At 41.6% G+C, this 17,341-nt stretch overlaps 1 protein-coding gene across 1 annotated transcript in view; it reads right to left on the bottom strand.

Annotated features, from left to right (window-relative positions):
- Positions 1-17,341, bottom strand: part of clasp1a (cytoplasmic linker associated protein 1a) — a 181,659-nt gene that overhangs the window by 20,622 nt on the left and 143,696 nt on the right. Inside the window, exons 33-37 of the mRNA XM_055638729.1 lie at positions 16,113-16,256; positions 14,862-14,968; positions 4,017-4,133; positions 3,408-3,558; positions 2,296-2,542 (exon numbers count right to left, since the gene is read on the bottom strand). Coding sequence (XP_055494704.1) covers positions 2,296-2,542; positions 3,408-3,558; positions 4,017-4,133; positions 14,862-14,968; positions 16,113-16,256 — 766 coding nt within the window. The remainder of the gene's footprint in view (positions 1-2,295; positions 2,543-3,407; positions 3,559-4,016; positions 4,134-14,861; positions 14,969-16,112; positions 16,257-17,341) is intronic.

Raw genomic sequence — 17,341 nt, 5'->3', positions numbered from 1 at the left:
TATATTTCAAGAAAAAGTGAATAAATACGTTTGGAATTATAACAATTTACATTAACTAGAACTCTAGATGTAGGCAAATGAAAACTGAAGTTAATGACCAAGATGTCTCATCTTGGACATTAACACTTTAATTTTGCTTAACTGCATCCAATAAGAACTAATCACATCAAAGCAAATCAAAATTCCTTAGACAGTACACTGGGTGGAAAAATGCCTAAAATTCAAAGAATGAATTGTACACATTCACTTTTACCTATAAATTAATTAAATATACCATTTCAGAGCTACAAAACAAATCTGAAAGAGCCTTTGTTTTGACTACGTGCATCTTCTCATTGCTTTCTGAAACTCCAATTTTTACAGTGCTGTAAAGCTGTTGAATTAGTCAGAGTCATAGTGTGGAAACAGGCCAATCGGTCCAACTCACTCACACCAGCCACCAATGTCCCAGCTACACTAGTCCCACTTGCCTGCGCTTGGTCATTAACTCTCCAAACCTGTCCTATCCATGTACCTGTCCAACTGTTTCTTAAAAGATGGGATAGTCCCAGCCTCAACTACCTCCTCTGGCAGCTTGTTCCATACACCCACCACCCTCTGTGTGAAAAAGTTTCCCCTAGGCTTCCTATTAAATCTTTTCCCCTTCACCTTGAACCTATGTCCTCTGGTCCTCGATCCCCCTTCTCTGGGTAAAATACTCTGTGCATCTACCCGATCTATTCCTCTCATGATTTTGTATACCTCTATAAGATCTCCCCTCATCCTCCTACACTCCATGGAATAGAGACCCAGCCTACTCAACCTCCCCCTATAGCTCACACCTAGTCCTGGCAATATCCTCGTAAATCTTTTCTGAACCCTTTCATGCTTGACAATATCTTTCCTATAACATGGTGCCCAGAACTGAGCACAATTAATTTTTTACCCTGACAAGTGATCTGATTATCAAATCAGTTTATCTTGGTTTGCCAGCATTGCAGGCCTTCTCTCTGAACCAGAACCAGCACCGGCATCCACAGCACAATATACAGTAGATGCATTCAAATGCATTGTTATTTAGACCATTGCCTCTTTGGGATTGCACTTAAGGATATTCACTAACATAATTGAGAAAAACAAATAATCCTTGTTAACAAGTACAGATCATCAGAATTTAGTGCCAAGTTCTTAAAACGCCAACTTTTTCATTCTGGTAAATTTTGGTGAAAAGGTACGAAATCATAGAACGAGAGCTTTGACTGCCTTAAAGTAGGTTAATTTTAAATACTAAGTAAACAATCCTGGACTTTTGTTTTGCAGTAAACTGTTATATGGTAAATGGTAGGGAATTGTTACATGGTAAATGGTAGGGAATTGAAGAATGTAGGTGAACAGAGGGATCTGGGAATAACTGTGCACAGTTCCCTGAAAGTGGAATCTCATGTAGATAGGGTGGTAAAGAAAGCTTTTGGTGTGCTGGCCTTTATAAATCAGAGCATTGAGTATAGAAGTTGGGATGTAATGTTAACATTGTACAAGGCATTGGTGAGGCCAATTCTGGAGTATGGTGTACAATTTTGGTCGCCTAATTATAGGAAGGATGTCAACAAAATAGAGAGAGTACATAGGAGATTTACTAGAATGTTGCCTGGGTTTCAGCAACTAAGTTACAGAGAAAGGTTGAACAAGTTAGGGCTTTATTCTTTGGAGCGCAGAAGGTTAAGGGGGGACTTGATAGAGGTTTTTAAAATGATGAGAGGGATAGACAGAGTTGACGTGGAAAAGCTTTTCCCACTGAGAGTAGGGAAGATTCAAACAAGGGGACATGACATGAGAATTAAGGGACTGAAGTTTAGGGGTAACATGAGGGGGAACTTCTTTACTCAGAGATTGGTAGCTGTGTGGAATAAGCTTCCAGTGAAGGTGGTGGAGGCAGGTTCGTTTTTATCATTTAAAAATAAATTGGATAGTTATATGGGATGGGAAGGGAATGGAGGGTTATGGTCTGAGCGCAGGTATATGGGACTAGGGGAGATTATGTGTTCGGCACGGACTAGAAGGGTCGAGATGGCCTGTTTCCGTGCTGTAATTGTTATATGGTTATATGGTTATGAACGCACCCAACAACAGATTGAACATGAATTAAGAAAGCAAACTATTACTGAAAAACTCACAATATAAGCCTTTTAGAATTTGTTTTAATACACATGCTTTTTTGACACATTTTAATTATTAAAAAAAAAATATATTGCAAAGCGGGCATTGCAAATGGAGTCAAGACTAGTTAACTCATACAGTATAAAAATAAATTCTTACCATCACGGAACTGTTCCATATCATCATCAAACATAGCTTCTTTCAGTGCCGTCTTGTCAAATGCATTGATTGTATCAGAATAATTATAGGGATTATATTCTCGAGTCCGAGGCCCGGAGAAAGATCGCGGTGGTGGAGTATTGAGCAAAGATGTCTTGTTGTCAAGAGCTGTTCTTCCTCCTTCCATGGGTTCACCACCTCCACGAATGTCAGACGATGGAGACGCAATTCCTCCATCTCGCAATATCTTCAACAAACAGAGCATGGCTCAATTTACAAATTAAAGAATAAAAAGGCTTGAAAAATATAGCTCAAAGAGCAGTATACTATCTAGATTTAGCACAATATGTAGAAAGGATAGCCTGTGGATTTTATTAAATATGAAACTGCTGGGCAAGGACAAGCTGTACTTTTACTGGAAATGATTTAAGTAAATAAGTAATTAGATAGAGAGGGACATGGCAGGTGATGGCTCGTGACTGTCGTAAATGGGAGCTGGAAATTGGTACAGTCAGCAATGAACATATCTACAGTGGTTTGCAGCAAAGGATTTACAAGCGGGAATGCGGGATTTTGTCAGTGTGATACTTCAGGGAAAGCAGGTGCCATACAACAAGGTGAGAGGGAAAATAGATTGACAATAATCGAGGAAGAAACTTCCAAAATTTAAAAGCTCCCGCGAATACATAAAAATGAAAAAGTTAGTTTAAATTCAGTGCCAGAGACCAGGACCCTAGAGAGTAGTCAGAAAAGGCAGTGGACTGGGGCCCCAGCAAACAAAAGGGACCACGGGAACCAGAGTCCCAGTGAGTGGAAATATCAAATATTACCTGGTAAGTCAGATGCCAAATCATTGGGATTTCTGAAGGGACTATCAGGGGGTTCACTGCAATGTGTGAACCTCTGATAGTCTCCATTATAGATTTTCTTCAATACTAAATATTTTTAACCAGACAAAAGTATTATTTTGAACATTGAAATCCCCAACAAATTTATTGGAATGTATTGTGACAAAAATGAATAAATTCTCTCATCATTCTGCATGTAGTCCCCCGACCCTGTCACAGACTGATTAAGAATAACCAAGGCTGAATTAGTAAGAGAATACCTACACCATCACAGTCTTTCTTTCCATCTCGTTTAATTGGTTCATTCAAATCCTCTTGACTGCGGAAACTAAAATTCTGGATGGCTTGTGTGACCCCTCGAAGAGAGCTATAAATTTCATCGGAGTTAAGGTTTTCTGTGTCATAGTCCAACATGCTACAAGGGAAAAGCGAATGATTAATGAGCTACAATCTCTTGTTGGAATATCTAACGTACATAAATTAGTTCAAACATGTCATAGAATCATAGAATAACACAGCACAAAAGGAGGCCATTGATCCATCATGTCTATGTAGGCATGTTGCACTGCATCCAATTATTCAGAAAAGATACAAGTAATTAATTGAAATTTACAGTTCATCAGTCAGCTGCCCTACTGCGAATAAAATGTTCAGCCGTGATGGCACATTCAAAGTTGCAATGATTTACATTTATGTACGAGCACAAAGTTGTCATTATTTGAAAGAAGATGCAGATTAATAAAAACATGGGAATGAATTACAGCAAACAAAAGTTGTAGCCACTCAAAACATACAACAGACCATGCTAAAGCTCAAAACAAGAGCTGCATGATGAGACAGGCATTCTGAAAAGAGTGGATGGGGGTTCGTTACCTGGGCGAGTAAGAACGCCTGAAGTTCTTGTGAGTAGGAACTGTGGGGGTGGAGTGAGGTTGAGAAGGGGTGTGGGGATGCTTTGACAGCCCATCAGCACTCCAACCCCAGAATCGACTGCAGTCAGTGTGGTCAGAGAAATAGAAAGAAGGAGAAAGGCAAAAAAGAGAAAGAAAACCATATTTCGAGTGGCTTTTGGTCATGCTTTACTGAAGAAAAATTTGAGAACATTAATAGAAGCAGAATAGCAAACAGCGAACACCTCATCCAAGCAAGCAGCAGCATTGAACTACTCTTGCCAATATCATATGATCAATATCATTTGATCACATAAGGGCAACGTGACTGCACACCACAAATAATGAAAATTTCAGATTTATGTTAAAACTATAAGTACGAATGGGGTTTGAAATACTTTTCTTCTTAACTATGAGTATCAAACAATTCTCATTACCGACAAATTCGTTCATTATTTTGGCTTTAATTCAAGACAAATGTTAAATGTAAAGGGCTATTCTTCTGCACTCTCATTTTTAAAATGTGTATTTTGAAAGTTTATTGCATAGTTGCAAACTGGCACAGCAGCAAATTCTAGAGGAAATGTCACCATATATTGCTAATTAAAATTATGTGAAAATACAATGTCACATGCAGAAATTATCCATCAGCCACTCTGACTGCAGAAATGTGTCGATTAAATCACAAACCGGATATCTAACAATTTCAAGAAATCACTGCCTCTTCATGTGTCGATGTTTGAACTATACATATTAACTGGGGCGTGGATGATGGCAGCCCTTTGGTTTACTGTATTTCATTCATTCAGTATGACAAATTGTCTTCCCACCTCTAACTTCTCTGAGGAGCAATCTCTTCAACAGCCTGTCCAGGAACATTTCTAAATGTGCGATAATGTTTCTAGAATTATGGATGTAAGAGTTGGTTAACAACTAATGCTAAACTAATTTGGGCTGGCAAGACGGTGCAGCAGGAGAGTTGCTGCCTTACAGCGTCAGACCCGGGTTCGATCCGCGATCCTGACTACGGGTGCTGTCTGTATGGAGTTTGTACGTTCTCCCCGTGAACTGCGTGGGTTTTCCCCGAGAACGCTGGTTTCCTTAGCTTGTTTTATGTGGGGGGCGGGGGGAGGGGAGTTGGGGGAAACTTTTTCTAATATCTTACCTCGACGGAGATGCGATTTTTTTCCCCGTATCGTATCTCCGTCTGCACTGCGACTGTATTTAGGAGGAGAAGGCAGCCTTTGCTGGAGACCGACTTCGAGAGCTCCACCGCGGGAGCCTGTGGACTTAACATCACGGAGCTCGTGATCCCTGTCGGGGATCGACTTTGGGGCTCCAACCCGCGGGAGCCTGCGGACTTTAACATCGCGGAGCTCGCGATCTCTGGTTAAAGACCGACTTCGGGAACTCCAAGCCACAGCAGCTTCGACCGCCCCGATGCGGGGTCTTCGGCCGCCCTGACGTGGGGTCTTCGACCACTCCAACTACGGATGGTTCGACTGCCCCGAGCACAGGAGAATTAAAAAGGAAGAGGATTGGAGCCCTTAAGGATCAATGTGGTTGTCGATGCGTTGAGCCACAGGAGATGGACGAGGTCGTAAATTATTATTTCACTTCTGTATATACCATGGAGAAGGTCATGGAAGGCAAAAAAATTAAAGGAAATTAATTATGGAACAGATCTTGGAACAGACCCACGTTACAAAAGATGGGACACTGACAGTCTTAAAGTATATTGAGGTTAATAAATCCCCAGGTCTGACCAATGTATACTAGGTTATTGTGGGAAGCTAGGGAAGAAATTATACGGGTTCTGCAGATATTTGCTACTTTAGCCTCAGGTGAGGTGCTAATTGGAGGGTTACTCATGTGCTAAGGTCTCAAGGACAAGCCAGGGAACTGCAGGCCTGTGAGCCAAACATCAATGGTGGGCTGTACACAAAAATGCTGGAGAAACTCAGCGGGTGCAGCAGCATCTATGGAGCGAAGGAAATAGGCAACGTTTCGGGCCAAAACCCTTCTTCAGACTGATGGGGGGGGGGGGGGGGACTGTTACTTGATGGTATTCCGAAAAGGATCTACCAGCATTTGTAAAACCAAAGACTGAGGATAGTTAGCACAGCTTTGTGCACAGGAAACCATCTCACAAATTTAACTGAATACTTTGAAATGGTGATTAAGTGGATTGACCATACCCAGGTGGTGGACGTTATCTGCATGGACTTCAGCAAGGCTTTTGATGAGGTCCTATATGGTAAAATAGTCTGGAAGATTAGACCACATGGGATCCTTGGTGAGCTAGCCAATTGAATTCATAATTGGAGGCCTGTGACCAGGGGTCTGCGCTGGTTACACAGTTTGTCATTTATATTATTGATCTGGTTGGCAATGTAGTTTATATGGTTGGTAAATTTGTGGATAACACCAAAAGTGGTAACGTAGAGGATATTGAAGAATATTTAGGATTACAACAAGATCTAGATCAGATGGGGAAATGAGCCAAATGGGCTAAGGAGATGTTTCTATGCTATGTGACCATATGCTTGGGATTAATCCAAGCAAAGGATAGGGGTTACCTCGTGGATACGCGTTTTACAGAGGATCGCAGGATGGATTAAATCTAGTCCACAGAATTAAATGCTCTACAAAATTAAAAGGATAACAAAATATACTTTCAAACGATAAGTATTAACAATATTATAAACAAAGGAAGACATTACTCATTGAAATGTATGTTACTATCATACTCATGCAGATTGTTGGATCTTTACAGTCTAAAATTCTAAACCAATGTGTAAAAAAGCAGAATATCTGGTTCAATTTTATCTATACTCTACATGGTGTGAAGGAAAAAACATTTGCAATTCAAAAAGGTGCAGATACTGGAAATCAAAACTAAAAACGCCAAGTAAACTGTTGTGGCCAGCATCTGTGGAAATAGAAACAATATTAACTTTTCCGGTCAGAGACCAATTGTCAGAAGTGTCCTAGACTTTAAATGGGAATTATCTGCAGTATCTCAGATAAGACAAAGCAAATCTCACATCACCAATATTGTACTTGGCTGGAGGCTGATCAAATAGTCAATGGGAAAATATGACACACTCCTTTAGGTAGTACAGAACATGACAAACTTGCTAAAAATCCAACTGCCAGCAGAGGGCATGTTTACTTAGAAAAATCATATGTGCAGAATTAAAAGAAAACTAAATGTATGTGGTTCTCTGATATGTAGCTCTCAGGTTCTCAACAGTTTAGATTTTAGAACATTATAGGTGCTCAGTCTAACATAGTTCAGTTCAGTTTATTGTCACATGTACTGAAGTACAGTGAAAAGCTTTTTGTTGCGTACTAACCAGTCAGCAGGAAGACAACACATTCACAGTATATAGACACATGATAAGAGAATAACGTGTAGTGCAAGATAAAGCCAGCAAAGTCTGGTCAAGGATCGTCCGAGGGACATCAAAGAGGTAGATAGTCATTGCTCGTGATAGGATGATTCAGTTGTTGGATAATAACTGGGAAGAAACTGTCCCTGAATCTGGTGGTGTGCGTTTTCACACTTCTGTACCTGTGAGGGGAGAAGAGCAAGTGGCCAGGGTGCGAATCGTCCTATATTATGCTGCTGGTCTTGCCGAGGCAGCGTGAGGTATAAATGGAATCATTAGAAGGGAGATTGGTTTGTGTGACGGCCTGGGCTGCGTCCACAATTCGCTGCAATTTCTTACAGTCACGGATGGAGCCGTTCACAAAAGCTGTGTGATGCATTCTGATAAAATGCTTTGTATGGTGCATCTGTAGAAGTTGGTGAGAATTGCAGGGGATATGCCAATCTTCCTAAGCCTTCTAAGGAAGTAGAGGTGTTGATGTGCCTTCTTGGTCGTTACTTCAATCTGGGTGGTCCAGGAGAACATGTTGGTGATATTGACTCAGAGGAATTTAAAAATTTCGACCATCTCTTCTTCGGCACCATCAATGCAACCTGTGGTATGTGTACCGCTTTGCTTCCTGAAATCAATCACCATTTCCTTTGTCTTGCTGACATTGAGTTTATCTTGCTGACGTTGCGACGGTGACACAATTTTAATTAGATGGAAAAATTTACTATCAAGTCCCAGATCAGGATTTGCACAGAATCTCCTATACCAATACGGTCATAATGTGCTCTTGTGAGTTATCTTAGCCTGAGGTACCCTACAATTAGAAATAAATCCAACAGGATTGGCAGTATCCATGGTTACGAGAATCAGTTTCAAGCCAATTAACTTAAATTGGCCTGTTTCTTACCAGACTAATTTTCAGCATTTTTTTACTTCTGCATCAGAACTGCAGAATCCAGTGATTTATCTTTGGACCCAGGTCCTATTTGCTTGCAAAGGCAGGTATACCATATCCCAGGCGAGGAATTTCTCCCCTTTCCACAGCTAATATTGAAAGGATATTGGCCATGAAGTACCTTAAGAATCCCGAATCCACATTACACTGTTTATTTCACTTTTAATTAGCGCTGCCAGGGAACCAGATGATTTTAGAACAAAGAGATCGTCATGCCTCTTTTACCCCAGAATACCAATTCAATACAACATAGTGTGAGACATTACAAAATTCAATTTGTTGTTAAAATGCGTTTGAGTAGTCATTTAACTTCAGCATTCCAACGCATCCCTTCAATCAGAAATCAAAGCCATGATCATGAAATTGTTTCTGGTTTACACTTTTATTCAAACAGTAATTACAAAGGTCACAGCATTTAATTATTTAGTGCACAGCATGTTCTCTGAAATTTTACTGCAGGAAGATGGGTCTTGGTGATGGTTTAATTGGAATTAGGGATTCAAAGTCTAGAGCAGTACATTCGGCAGCTTCGACCGCCCCGGGCCGTGGAGTTTGAACCGGCCCGTTTGCGGAGCTTGGATTCAGCCGCGGGACTTGCACACCATCACCCGGCGGGGTCGCAACATCGGAGGCCTGGATTGCCTCAGCGCAGAGGGAGAGCAAGGAGGGAAGAGACAATGACATTGGGACTTTAAACTGTGTTGAGTGTTTGTTTGGTTATTTATTCTATGTTGTGACTGCAGGCAAAACCATTTCGTTGCACTGAAAAGTGCAATGACAATAAAATTGAACCCAATCCAATCCAATCCTCAGCCAATAGGTTCACGAAAACATGCCCACTGGTTTATATTCGGATCATTTACACCTTGAGCCTTGTTATTCTGAAACACCGGAATGTTCAAATATGGAACCAGTTCTCGTGGGGTACAATGCTAATCAGCCTACCTAACTAAAATGAAATAAATATTTTGTACAAATGTCAGGCAGCGAGAACAAATTCTGTATTACTAACAATATTATGACTGCCAGTGCAGTCATAATATATTCAACTATGCCAATTTCCTAAACCAGCCGGCTTCATTTATAAGGTGCGTTCACATTCAAGACTAGTTTTTTAATCTTTAGCTGGCTGCGTGACCAGAGCTCGTCAATATTTAAGATATTCTAGCAACTGCTAACAGATGTGCAGCTCTATTTCTAAGCTCTCCTCAACCAATGAGATACATTTTTTGTTTGTACCTCCTAATTACAGACTTGATGGCTCAGGATTGTGCTGCACAACTTGAGAACCATAATTCAAGTCCAAATAAACAAAACTATAATACTATATTTTAAAAACAATTTTCCTAGACAAATGCAATGTGTGCCAGCTCATAGATATTTTGTTATATGAAGGCATGCAGTAATCAGTATGCTTTGCCTTCGCATTTGAAATATTTTGCAAATTCATTGTTGGAATGGCACTTTAGCTCGCTCTCTGTTTTGGAAGGATTATTTCACCCTGCGTTGACGTGAAAGGCAAGCAGATTCAGAAACATTCTATCAATAAGCACAAGTGCAAACGTGCAGTTTAAACTGTTGTGCTGCCATTCACAAGATCCTGCCAAAAAACCCACACCCAAAACTTTTGATAGGGTCTAGAGTTGGACAGCACAGAAACAGGCCCTACTGTTAACCTTGTCTATGCTGACCAAGTTGGCATACTGAGCTAGTCCCATTTGCTGTGCATTTGGACCACATACCTCAGAAAACTTCCTAATGATATACCTGTCCAAACGTCTTTTAAAATTCGTAATTGTAATCACTTCTATAACTTCCTCCGGCAACTCATTCCAGACAAGGACTACCTCGGAGTGAAATCTCTTCTCTCTTTAGTTTATGAATCCTCTGCCCTGGGAAAAGAATGTGAGCGCTCACCTTTGCCATGTTACTCATGGTTTTGTACACTTCAATAAAGTCACCCCTCAGCCTCCTATGCTCGAAATGTGAAGGGCTTGGACACACTAGAGGCAGGAAACATGTTCCCGATGTTGGGGGATTCCAGAACCAGAGACCACAGTTTAAGAATAAGGAGTAAGAAATTTAGAACAAAGACGAGGAAACACCGTTTCTCACAGAGAGTGGTGAGTCTGTGGAATTCTCTGTCTCAGAGGGCGGTGGAGGCAGGTTCTCTGGATGCTTTCAAGAGAGAGCTAGATAGGGCTCTTAAAGCACATCATGAAGTTCGCAGATGACACAATAGTGGTGGGCCTTATCCGGGATGACAATGAGCTTGCTTACAGGGAGGAGGTGAAACAACTGGCGGACTGGTGCAATACGAACAATTTTATCCTGAATGTCGGGAAAAAAAAGGTCATCGTCGACTTCAGGAAAAACCGGCAGTCACACACCGCTCCACATTAATGACAGCGATGTGGAGTTGGTCAGTAGCACTAAGTTTCTGGGGGTGCAGATCACTAACAGTCTGACCTGGTCAAATAACATTACATCAATAGTTAAGAGAGCGCAGCAGCGTTTGCACTTTCTGCGCTTCTACAGTGGCACCATAGAGTGTATTCGGACCAGCTGCATCTCTGTCTGGTTTGTGGACTGTAAAGCCTCTGACTGGAAGTCCGTACAGAGAGTGGTGAAAACGGCTGAAAAAAATCATCGGGACTTCTCTCCCCTCAATCGGGGACATTGCGAGCATACGTTGCTTGTCTAAGGCCAGCAGTATTATAAAGGACCCCACACATCTCCATCATGGACTGTTCACTCTGCTGCCCTCGGGCAAAAGATATCGTAGCATAAGGAGCAGAACGTCAAGGTTTTGCAACAGCTTCTTCCCACGAGCCATCAGACTCTTGAATGCCATGTAATGGGCCGCCACCATTATCTATTTTTTATCTTTTTATCCATTTTATCTTTTTATCCATTTTATCCTTGTTTATTTTTGTGTTGCACGGGGAGCCAAATGCAACGGAATTTTGTTTAGAATTGCATATATCGATGTATTTCTAAATGACAATAAAGTTTTGAATAAAGTTTTCACATACAAAAAGTAATCCTCCGTCAGTTTCGCCACCTCCAACGTGACCCCACCACTCGCCACCTCTTTCCATCTCCCCCCATATCTGCCTTCCGCAAAGACCGCTCCCTCCATAACTCCCTTGTCAATTCTTCCCTTCCCTCTCGGTCCACCCCCTCCCCGGGCACTTTCCCTTGCAACCGCAAGAGATGCAACACTTGTCCCTTTACCTCCCCCCTCGACTCCGTTCAAGGACCCAAGCAATCGTTCCAGGTGCGACAGAGGTTTACCTGCATCTCTTCCAACCTCATCTATTGCGTCCGCTGCTCTAGATGTCAGCAGATCTATATCGGTGAGACCAAGCGGAGGTTGGGCGATCGTTTCGCCGAACACCTCCGCTCGGTCCGCAATAACCAAGCTGACCTCCTGGTGGCTCAGCACTTCAACTCCCCCTCCCACTCCGTCTCCGACCTCTCTGTCCTGGGTCTCCTCCATGGCCACAGCGAGCAGCACCGGAAATTGGATGAACAGCACCTCATATTCCGTTTGGGGAGTCTGCATCCGAGGGGCATGAACATCGAATTCTCCCAATTTTGTTAGTCCTTGCTGTCTCCTCCCCTTCCTCAGCCCCCCTGCTGTCTCTTCCCATCCCCCAGCCTTCGGGCTCCTCCTCCTTTTCCCTTTCTTGTCCCCGCCCACCCCCCGCCCCCGATCAGTCTGAAGAAGGGTTTCGGCCCGAAACATTGCCTATTTCCTTCGCTCCATAGATGCTGCTGCACCCGCTGAGTTTCTCCAGCTTTTTTGTGTAACCTACGATTCTCCAGCATCTGCAGTTCCCTCTTAAATAAAGTTTTGATTGATTGATTGATTGATTGATTGAAAAATAACGGAGTCAGGGGATATGGGGAGAAAGCAGGAACAGGGTACTGATTGGGGATGATCAGCCATGATCACATTGAATGACGGTGCTGGCTCGAAGGGCCAAATGGCCTACTCCTGCACCTATTGTCTATTGAAAGAAAATAAATGCCGGTTCATTCAACCTCTCGCTATAACTCAAGCCTGGTAACATCCTGGTGAATGCGTTTTGCACCTGCTCCAAATTAATGACATCCTACCAATAAGCTAGTGACTACAACTACACACAATATTCCAAAGGTGGTCTCACAAAAAAACTTGTGCAGTTGCATCATGATATTCCAACTTTTGTATTCAATACCCTTCCCAATGAAGGCAGGCAAGCCAAACACCTCTTCACCACTGTTCACCTAACCTGCCACTTCAAGGGAACCATGCACCTGTACTCCCAGATATCTCTGGTCTGCATCAATCTCCAGGGCTCGACCATTTACTGTGCAAGTCTTGCCCTGTTTGACACAGCAAAGTCCAACACCTCATACTTGTCAAGAGTTAAATTCCATTTCCTATTCCTTGGCCCTCCAAAGAGCTTGTTGTAAGCCTTGGATATCCTTCCTCACTCTCTACTATACCACCAATTTTGGTGTCACCTGCAAATGTTAACTACATTGTCATCCAAATTGTTAATAAATATAGCAAACAGCAGCAGACCCAGTACTGGCCCCTGGGGCACTCCACTGCTCACAGGTTTCCACAACTACTCTTTGATTCCTTCCTCCGAGACAAATTTGAATCCACTTGTCTAGGTCACCTTAGAATACATTGAATCAAATCTTAAATACTAGTTTACTATGCGGGACCTTGTCAAAGACCATGCTACAGTCCATTTTGACAATATCCACTGCCCTGCTCCATCAATTCTACCATCAGATTTGTGAGACATGATTTTCCATGCACAAAACCATGCCGAATATATAAATGCTGGTGACCATGACCCAAAGAAACTCCACCAACAACTCCTATCACTGAGTTCCTTGGCTTGTCCGTGCTACTCTTGATAAATAACAGTACAATATTATTTAACTTCCAGTCTTCCGGAACATTAGATGTGGCCAAAGATGATGCAAATATCTTTTCAGGGGTTGCCGTAATTTCCTCTCTCACTCCCACAAGATCCAAAGATGTACTTGGTCAGTCCCTGAGTATTTATCTACTCTATTGTGCTGTAAACTCACAATATCATATTTAATATATTATTAAAATTTGTTTGATTCTTACCAACTGTCCACATGATGGGGGGGGGGCTATCTGTTACCAAAGTTGGAAGTTTGAAACCTCAAGCAAATGTGCCTACATGCTTCATCTCATGTCACCAATTTTAACATTGCAGTTAGGAGGCAGCAGAAAAGAATTTCTTAAAACGAGTTTCCAAAACATCAGGAAAATATGTGTTTTCATCTGTACAAATCACAAGTACATATGCATCTTTTGGTTCAATTGTGGATTGCTTCACATTAGTGTGCATGAAATGGCAACTAAGAGTTTCACAATATCCATGTTCCTTTCAAGTATAAAGTAAATGACCCCTCATAAACCGTCAAATTTGTCAGAAAATACTGTCTGCTACTAAACTGGCCGGACAAGCATCTCGCGGCTTCATAGTAGTTTCAAATGTCACCTTGATAACTTATTTCCAGGATGAAGTGTTCCACTTTGTTATTACGTTTTTATTAATATACAGGTTCCTCAAACTAGCAGTATTATATCGTAATCGCAAGTTAATAATGCTAATTTAACCAAGAACCATGCTTTTAAAGTGTGAAATAAGCCAAAAATACCAATGTTTAATGGCATTAATATCATAGCTATGTACCACATCAGATCACGCCTCCCCAAATATTTAAGATGCAATCTTAAAGTACAAATCATACCAAATATAAAACAAGAATAACAATGTTTTAAGTGAATGCAATGGTGGGAACAAATAGTTTCATGTATTACAAGAGATAAGAGAAAAAAAGTGATTGAATCCAAGGTTGGAAAAAAATGAACTGTAGTGCTGGAAGATTCATTTTCTTCTTAATAAAAGAACTGTGTCATTCGAAAGCTTTTCATGACATTCTCACATTCTGAATAATAGGAACCATTCAAGAGCAAGCTATATCAAAAAATATTTAAACCTATGTTTTCCCAAACTCCATTCTTGTCAAGCAATCTTTATTATTCTCAATTTTAAAATAATTACTTTTATTTTATACTCCTGGTTTACAGCAGGATCAGCTCCAAAATATATATATATTTTTTACTAATTTTGCAGACGTGGGCATTAGGAAATAGGAATAGGTGGAAGTTATACACCAAATTAACTGTTGTAAGTTTTGATTCACTTTGGTTTTAACATTTGCTGTGAAACGTCACAAGTAGCTCTTGTTCAAAAATGAACAAGACAAAGAATAAAAGTATGGGAAAAAAGCAATTGTAAAACAAAATTATGAAGTATTTATGACTCATTGCCCATTTTGAAGGTTGTAAAAAAAAGTACTAATAAAATTTTTACTAAGATTTCAATTGTACGAAATTTTATTTATAACCAAACAGATCATTTACTTGATAATTTATTACCTTGGGGATAGACCACCATGCGAACAATTTGTAGGAGAAGTAAGAGGACTTGTTCGACTGCTGGAGTGCCGTGAAGGTGTGCGCCCCATTGTGTTGCTGGGCGAACTCTATGAAAGGGAGGAATATAATAGCGTTTTATTTTCTCAACACTTCAATAAAGGTAACTAGTTAAAGTAACTAGAGCATAGGCAGCACTGGCACAATTTAAAACTGCTAAATTATCAATACAATTTATTATGTAATCAGAGCAAAGCAAAATAAATATGCCCAATATCAATCTTAAATCTTGTGGTGGCGCGACTCACTGTTGCAGCGGCCCCTTCAGCCTGTCTGTCTTTTTTACATTTTTTGTCTAGTTAAATGTAGTTGTTCGTGTTTTTTAATACTGTTTTTAACTGTGTTTATGTGGGGGGGGGGGAACTTTTAAAAATCTCTTTCCTGTATGGGAGACCCGACCTTTTTCCTGTCGGGTCTCCGTTATCATTGAGGCCTAGCACCGTGGAGCGGCCTTCAGCCGGATCGACCTGGGGGCTCCAATCGCGGAGCCTGCGGACTTACCATCGTGGGGCTGGCTGGCCTCGGAGCGCGGGGAGCGGTGGTGGCACGTTGCTGCTGCCCGACCCCGGAGCTCGGAAGCTCCAGTTGCAGCCGCAGGTCCGGTGGACTGGGACATCGGGAGCTCACGGGTCTGGGTGGAGACCGCTTTCCAGAGCTCCCGCAACGCGACTTCTCCAGCCCGTGTCGCGGGGTTGGAACGACCCGGAGCGGGGCCGTACATCACCAGGCGCGGCCTAAAATGGCCGTGGAACTTACCATCGCCCGCCTGGGGCTTCAACATCGGGAGAAAAATGGTGCAGGGGAGAGAAAATACTTTGCCTTCCATCACAGTGAGGAGGAGATTCACTGTAATGGATGTTTGTGTAAATTGAATTGTGTGTGTGTCTTGTAGGAATTGACTCTGTTTGTATGGCTGTGGAAACTGAGTTTCGTTTGAGCCTCACTGAGGTTCAAATGACATGTAATAAATATTCATTCATTCATTCAAACCGTAATGTAATTCTGGGTTAGTTTTGCAAACTCACAAAGTCATCCAACCCCAACATTTAGAATTTTAACCTTGCCTACAGCACCTGGGCCAATGAGATAGATATTACAATAACGTTCTTTTAAATAATTTATAAAATGGGCCTGCTATATACACTTTAAAAAAAAACTTCCAATATTAAGTAGTAAGTTATGAACCATATGTACCACACTAGTGTTGCTGGAGTTCTTCAAATGATTGTGTAGGAGCTTGGTGGCACCATCTTGGAAGGTTTTTGGCAAGGCACCAAGTAACATAGTGAACTCAGGAGTGTTCAGCTCAAACAGAGAAATCAACACGACCTGCGCAGCCTGTATAAAATAGTGAAACAAAATGATAAAAATACGTCACTGAATCCCATTGTCCCAAGATCAGGTATGCAATGTCTAAACAGTTATTTTAGAAGGCACAGTCAACCCATGAAAAAAATGAATACTACAGGCGGATTACTGCACTATTTGCAGGCTATTGACTTTTCATTACAAGATTTTGCATAACCATATCAAAGCATAACATTTCAAAATTAGCAGTTATTCAGAATATTTGAAACCAACTAGAAATCACCATACAGATCCACCACCGATTTTCCAGCAACTGGTGCTCCAGCATCTCCTTTAATCCGAACAAATTATGAGAGCACACTCAGAATCTCCCCCGGAAGTACTCCCGAAAGATTGGCGGTGAGGCGAGGCAGGCGATCTTGATCCCATTGGGACTTCCAACGGCCGATCAGGGGGACGAATTTGCACGAGGCAGGGACTTTGGAACTCCGCCCTGGCCGTAGTGAGCAGATCTGCTCCCATAACCAACCTCCTCAGCCGATCGGCGAGTCGAATTTACCCCCTGCATCTGGGGCTCTGGAGTTCCAAATCTGCCGGAGTCGGCAGATCCATTCCCATAGCCGTCTTCCGAGGACGATTTTCTGGCCAGTATCTCGGCCCCCCCCTCTCCATGGTGGTCGTTCCAGTACTATCCCAATCCATTCAGAGAACATGACCTCTGGCAAAATAGATAATCCAAAAGAGAGTTGGAACTGAAGGTGCCGGAAAAATCAGTGGTGGATCTGCATATCAATTCTGTATAAATGGCCTGCAAAAATGCCTCTGCGTAAGCAGTTCTGTATCAAAATTCAATTAGTTAAACATTTAAGATTGCAATATACAACTTAAACTCAAGCAGTACTATTGAAGGAATAGTAAGACTCAGTTTAGTGTCAAAATTATTCTAAGTTGTTGTGATAAAAAAATGTAATCCCAGCACAACAATGGTTACATCGGTCAATAACCCTGGCAACTGAACACACCATCCACTATTTTATGCCCAGTAGTAAGTCCATTAAATCCGCTTTTCCACTCCCAAAACAATAGGTCAGTGTAGCAGAAAATAAGAAAAAATG

This window comes from Leucoraja erinacea, chromosome 7, assembly GCF_028641065.1.
Source record: "Leucoraja erinacea ecotype New England chromosome 7, Leri_hhj_1, whole genome shotgun sequence".
In the NCBI taxonomy this organism is placed as follows: domain Eukaryota; kingdom Metazoa; phylum Chordata; class Chondrichthyes; order Rajiformes; family Rajidae; genus Leucoraja; species Leucoraja erinaceus.
The sequence above is the reverse complement of the archived record's forward strand: the minus strand, read 5'-3'. Positions and strand labels throughout refer to the sequence as shown.